This window comes from Suillus plorans (genome assembly GCF_016647745.1).
Source record: "Suillus plorans strain S12 chromosome Unknown HD556scaffold_10, whole genome shotgun sequence".
NCBI lineage: Eukaryota > Fungi > Basidiomycota > Agaricomycetes > Boletales > Suillaceae > Suillus > Suillus plorans.
Window position 1 is genome coordinate 864,168 of NW_024537394.1, and position 5,964 is coordinate 870,131.

Below are 5,964 nucleotides of genomic sequence, written 5' to 3' on the forward strand. Positions count from 1 at the left end.
GGTCGTTTGTCTAAAGGCAAGGACCTTGATGTTGCCTATGTGTCTCATAAACAAGTCATTGGAAAGAGAAGGAAGCCAACCTGGGTGGAATCATGCGCTGATAGCCTTTATGACACTGCCCCAACACCATCTCCATCCTCCAGCCCTCGTAAACGTATTAGAGAAGACACTCAAGGGTTGCAAAACAGTCATGAAGATTTTGATAGACAAACCCTTGGTGACTTTGTTTCCTATGTAGAGAACTCACAAAGAAAAACCAAGGCAAGCATAGTGATTCAGTGTCTTTTAATGATGTACTAAATAGAGATTATTACGACCAGACACAAAATGACTTCATCCAAGAATATCTGCCTTTCCGAGACTTGTACTTGGATATTCTCCTTGACTTGGAGAAACCCTCCGATGTATCCCAGTGCCAGTCTTGTCAGATTGGTGAAGGGAAATTCCGCTGTTTGACTTGCAGTGGAGATCAGACATTCTGTCGTTCTTGCATTGTCAATGCTCACCAGTTTTTGCCCTTCCACAAGGTTCAAGAGTGGACTGGGAAATGCTTCAACGACACATCACTTGAAGAATTGGGTTTATCTGGTATATGGGCCATGGGGGACAACCATGTCCATTTTCTGACGACATGCATGCATGGGAGAATATTCCGATGGACGCAGAGGCCAATTTTTCACCAATGGAGACAGTTCATGGTTCAACTATACCAACCAAGTTGACCATTGTACATTCCACTGGAGTGTTTTTGCACAACGTTGTCTGGTGCAGCTGTCCTGGGGTCGATTGTCAGCAGCATTTGCAATTGCTGAAAGCTAAATTATTTCCAGCCAGTACCACTCGACCACAGACTGCCTTTACTTTTGATGTCCTCAATCATTTTCTAATTGATGCACTGGAGTGCAAGACTTCAGCATCCAGCTTCTTTGAAAAAATCCGTCGAATGACCAATAACTGTTTCCCAGATACTGTTCCTGTAAGTCTTATAAGTCTTCTTGGTGAAAGTTAAACTAACAGTACCAATTTGTTTTTCTAGAATCGATATCGAGAACTTATGAGAGTGTCTCGACTGTGGAGAGACTTGATGAGTCGAAAATGGTTTGGCTTTGCCCATAATGATGAGCAGAAACCGGACAAGGGTGATCTGGCTTGGTTTTGCCCTGCTTGTCCACAGCCTGGGATTAACCTACCTCCTGACTGGCAAGCCAGATATGAAAGGCAAGTCATTTATCCATCTCATTCTAAGGAGAGGCGACTCAATTTCTCTACCACACTTGAGAATATCATACTCACTGGCTAGCCCTACACTGCATAGTGTACGAGAGCTCCGGCCGGACTGACTTATGTTCTAATCAAGCTGGCCAGCATGGCATAGACTGGATGTAAAACCAGGCCGGCCGGCACATTAAATTGGCTTGCTAGCTTGACACAGATAGCATGCATAACCATGCTGGCCGGTTAAACTGAGGTGCATAGATGTCACTCAAAGACATGCCAGCCAGAGAGTTGGTCCGGAGAGAGACTTCTACTTTTCTTTTTTGCACATTTTTAACCTTATGCTTACCTGTTTGTACAGTTGGCTTGTTTCACAAAGATATGTGGTAGACGGGAACTTCACTGCTCAACATATGGTAATGAGAAAACCACAGTTGGACATTAGTTTGTCAGATGGGCTTGGGTATATGGTGAAAGATCAAGAATACCAGACTCATCTGTCATCGGCTGTAGAAAGTAAAGAGGTGAGTTGGCTCATGACAACCACTTTTCGTTCATGCTTCACTATCTTTGTAGTGGTCTTCTTGCAGCAATCATCGTGCAGTAAATGCAGCCAATATCAGCAGGAGCAATCTTCGAGCTACAGGTGTAGGAGCAACTGCTTGTGCTCGACATGGATGCTTTGTTCCTCATAGTATAGTTGATTTTCAGAAGGGCGAAAGGTCTGTGTATGTCCTCCAAATCAACATGTTATGCAAGCTCAGGTAATTTTTAGACACATGAATATCGACTACTCAATATGCAATGCATTGAATTATCATTCAGCTGGTATAGACTCTTCCCTCATCATTTATGATGTGGGGTGTCAGTGGAGCATTAATTTTCTACAGAGAGTAGCCCAGAGCAAGGGCTTGTCTGTACCTGAAAATATGCACATCGTTCCAGCAGTTGGAAAATTCCATCTTAGCGCTCACAAATTAGCTTGCTTTGCAAGGTACAGCCTCAACTTTATTCAAGGGGCTGGACATGTTGATGGGAAGATTTTGGAGACTCTGTGGGCACCATTCAATAAGATCTCCCCAACTGCTCGGTCAATGAGTCAGGCTCACCTGTCAAGAAGTTCTTGATGATCATATGCGAGACTCAAACTGGAAAAAAATAGTGGGAATAAGTAAGCCCTCCAAATTTTGCATTTGAACAAGCTTGACAATTGAGCTTCCAGTGAAGACTCTCTTGAAAAAGTACAAACGGGCTCTCAAAGGTGTTGATGACACAAAGTCTCCCTTTGACGAGCTCACTCTGTCTCTGGACCCTGAGAAGATTTCGATATGGAAGATCAATGAGAAAAAGGCCATGGAACAACGTGGAGAGTATCTTGACATCTATCAGTTGCAGATGAACAAAGGTAAGTGAACTCTGTCTAGTTGTGAGGCTGCTATTCTTGTACAGACATCTGATCAGTATTTGTATCTAGCTCCAACTATGGCAGAGATTAGACTCAAATTAACTGAGTCTGAGAATACCGACACTAGCAAACCTGGGACAGTCTCTTGGCTCATTACTGGCATCAATCTGGAGGATTTACAGTATGTAACCAATAAAAATAGAGAAACCGTTTGACATAGTACTATTTTAGGGATGGACTAAGGGCAGATATTCGACAACTTCCTACTGATGCAACCCCAGGACAGAAAGTTTCTATAGAAGAGAAGCGACAGAGATTGACAGCTAGGATAGCTAAATTTCATGAAACAGCTGATGCCATGACTGCTGGTATGGATCTTGGAACTGCAACAGTGCATTCCGACGATCCTAGATTCTGCTATGCAGGTCATGATGAAAATGGTTGGGGAGAGGTCTCAGATGAAGAGATCTCAGAGTATATTGACGAAGAAATCTTGGCTGAAGAGATGGGTATCTGGATGCCATCATCAGTGCCCTACCAGGATGCATTGGCTCTCGGACTGGGTCCCCTCCAAGCTGAAGAATTAGAACTTCGAAAGGGCCAAGCCATTGACTGCCTCGAAAAGCTTCGAATGGCCCTTGGTCATAAGGCTATCATCTATCGTCAGTATTTTCGAAGTGCTAATTCTACATGGGCTGGGACTAGGTCAAAGCAAGAAGCTCAACGCTGTCAGCTCAAAATTGACAAGTGTGTAAGAAGCTATCAGAGGGCAAGGTCAGCAATGGAAGGTCTAGGCATGGACAAAGCCACCTTGGGGAGTCTTTATCAGCCAATATCGCCTACAGAGCTCAGTATAGACAAAGAGGTGACAGAAGAAAATAGATTTGGACAAGGGTCAGACAGGCTGGCTTGGTTTTGGAGGGGAAATAATGCAAGCCAAGGTCAAGACGATGCCTGGATAGATGAATGTAAGAAAAAATCTTTATCTCTATGATATGTCACTAAAGCTCCAACCGATCTAGTCTACAGGGTGAACTGGTTGAAGGCTAAGGCTAGATGGAATAGATGGCAAGAGGAATTAAGGCTGGTAAGACATGAAATGGGTTGGACCATAAACTGGTTCAAGTACCACCAGAATGAATGGGAGAGAAGGGGTGGCCAAGCCACCAGACCTGGTCATCAAGCCTATGCTTATCAGCAGGTCTTGATGTGGGGAAGATTTGTTGAGGAGGCAGAGAAAAATTTCAATGGATGTCAATTTATACTTTGATCTGGTATACTGTCTTTGCTAGGAAAAATATGACAGGATAATTCTCAATGCTAATGAATGACAAGGTAGCTTAGCTAGCACTAGCTCCACTCTATGTAGTCCACAGCTGGCCGAGATAATTGTATTTAAGATATGGACTGGCCAGATGGTTCCTACAGCATGTATGTACATGGCTGGCCCTTATAAGAGTATATAACTAGCTTATATCTACCCTATGCAGTCCATGTAATTCTGATACCAATAACTGGTTAGCCTTGATTCTACAATAGACAGAATCAAGTCGGCCGGTATGAAATGTTGAAACCAATAACCAGCCAGTCTTGATCATACATGTCGTAGGAACTATCTGACCAGTATACAAATCTGAAACCAATGACTGATCAGCCTTGATTCTACTATTGTACAATTAAACCGAGCAATATTAAAACTAATAACTGGCCAGTCTTGATTCTACATGTTGTAGAATTAAACCGGCCGGGATGCAATGTTGGAATTGAAAACCAGCCAGTCTTGATTCTACTGTTGTAAAATCAAACCGGCCGGAATGCAATGTTGTGATTGAAAACCGGCCAGTCTTGATTCTACTATTGTACAATTAAACCGGCCGGGATGCAATGTTGTGATTGAAAACCGGCCAGTCTTGATTCTACATGTTGTAGAATTAAACCGGCCGGGATGCAATGTTGTGATTGAAAACCGGCCAGTCTTGATTCTACTATTGTACAATTAAACCGGCCAGGATGCAATATTAAAACTGATGACTGGCCAGTCTTGATTCTACATGTTGTACAAGCTATCTGGCCAGTATGAAATTCTGTAACTAATGACTAGTATAGAAATTACAAAACAATAATTAGCTAGTCTTGATTCTACTATTGTACAATTAAACCGAGCAATATTAAAACTAATAACTGGCCAGTCTTGATTCTACATGTTGTAGAATTAAACCGGCCAGGATGCAATGTTGGAACTGATAACTGGCCAGCCTTGTTTCTACTATTGTACAATTAAACCGAGCAATATTAAAACTAATAACTGGCCAGTCTTGATTCTACATGTTGTAGAATTAAACCGGCCAGGATGCAATGTTGGAACTGATAACTGGCCAGCCTTGATTCTACTGGTGTAAAATTAAACCGGCCAGGATGCAATGTTGGAACTGATAACTGGCCAGCCTTGATTCTACTGGTGTAAAATTAAACCGGCCAGGATGCAATGTTGGAACTGATAACTGGCCAGCCTTGTTTCTACTGGTGTAAAATCAAACCGGCCAGGATGCAATGTTGGAACTGATAACTGGCCAGCCTTGTTTCTACTGGTGTAAAATCAAACTGGCCAGGATGCAATATTAAAACTGATAACTGGCCAGTATGACATTCTGTAACTAATGACTAGTACTCGTATAGAAATCCCAAACCAATAATTAGCCAGGCTTGATTCTTCTATAGGATTAAACCGGCCAGCTTTAATTCTACGGTTGTAGAATTAAACTGGCCAGGATGCAATGTTGGAACTGATAACTGGCCAGTCTTGATTCTACATGTTGTACAGGCTATCTGGCCAGTATGCAACTTAATAACAAGTGACTGGCTGACTTGATTTTACAACATGTAGAACCAAGACTGGCCAGTTATCAGTTTCAACATTGTGTCCTGGCCAGTTTGATTCTTGATTCTACAACAGTGGAGTCAAGGCTGGTCAGTCATTGGTTACAGAATTGCATACTGGCAAGCTTGATTCTACCTGCAGTGAAATCAGGCCAGCCAACTAGCTAGCTGAATTCTATATCTTGCAGGCATAAAGCTAGCCACTACCACTGATGGTAATCATTTATATATATATTAACACTAAACACTAATTCTACATACTCCGGCCAGCTGTATTATACATTTTGTAGGCATAAGGCTAGTTATTGTGTTTACAGTAATTCTAATATGTATATATCTACACCAGTCACACTGATTCCACATACTCCGGCCAGCTGGAGTTTGCATACTCCGGCCAGTGACTGGCTGGCCATGATTCTACAGACTTTTGGCACATCCGGAGCCAGGGTTCTACATGGAAAGTGACT

General features: G+C 42.6%; 1 protein-coding gene across 1 annotated transcript; it reads left to right on the forward strand.

Annotated features, from left to right (window-relative positions):
• Nucleotides 1-631: 631 nt before the first annotated feature.
• HD556DRAFT_1305447 (uncharacterized protein) lies at nucleotides 632-4,418 on the forward strand (the record flags this gene model as incomplete). The annotated part of the gene is made up of 14 exons (XM_041299780.1): nucleotides 632-788; nucleotides 831-976; nucleotides 1,037-1,152; nucleotides 1,577-1,739; nucleotides 1,792-1,937; nucleotides 1,991-2,079; nucleotides 2,438-2,620; nucleotides 2,690-2,801; nucleotides 2,852-3,588; nucleotides 3,628-3,873; nucleotides 3,956-4,051; nucleotides 4,111-4,137; nucleotides 4,160-4,177; nucleotides 4,354-4,418. The coding sequence occupies 14 exons, from the start codon at nucleotides 632-634 to the stop codon at nucleotides 4,416-4,418; spliced, it is 2,301 nt and encodes a 766-aa protein (XP_041164169.1).
• Between the last annotated feature and the right edge of the window lie 1,546 nt (nucleotides 4,419-5,964).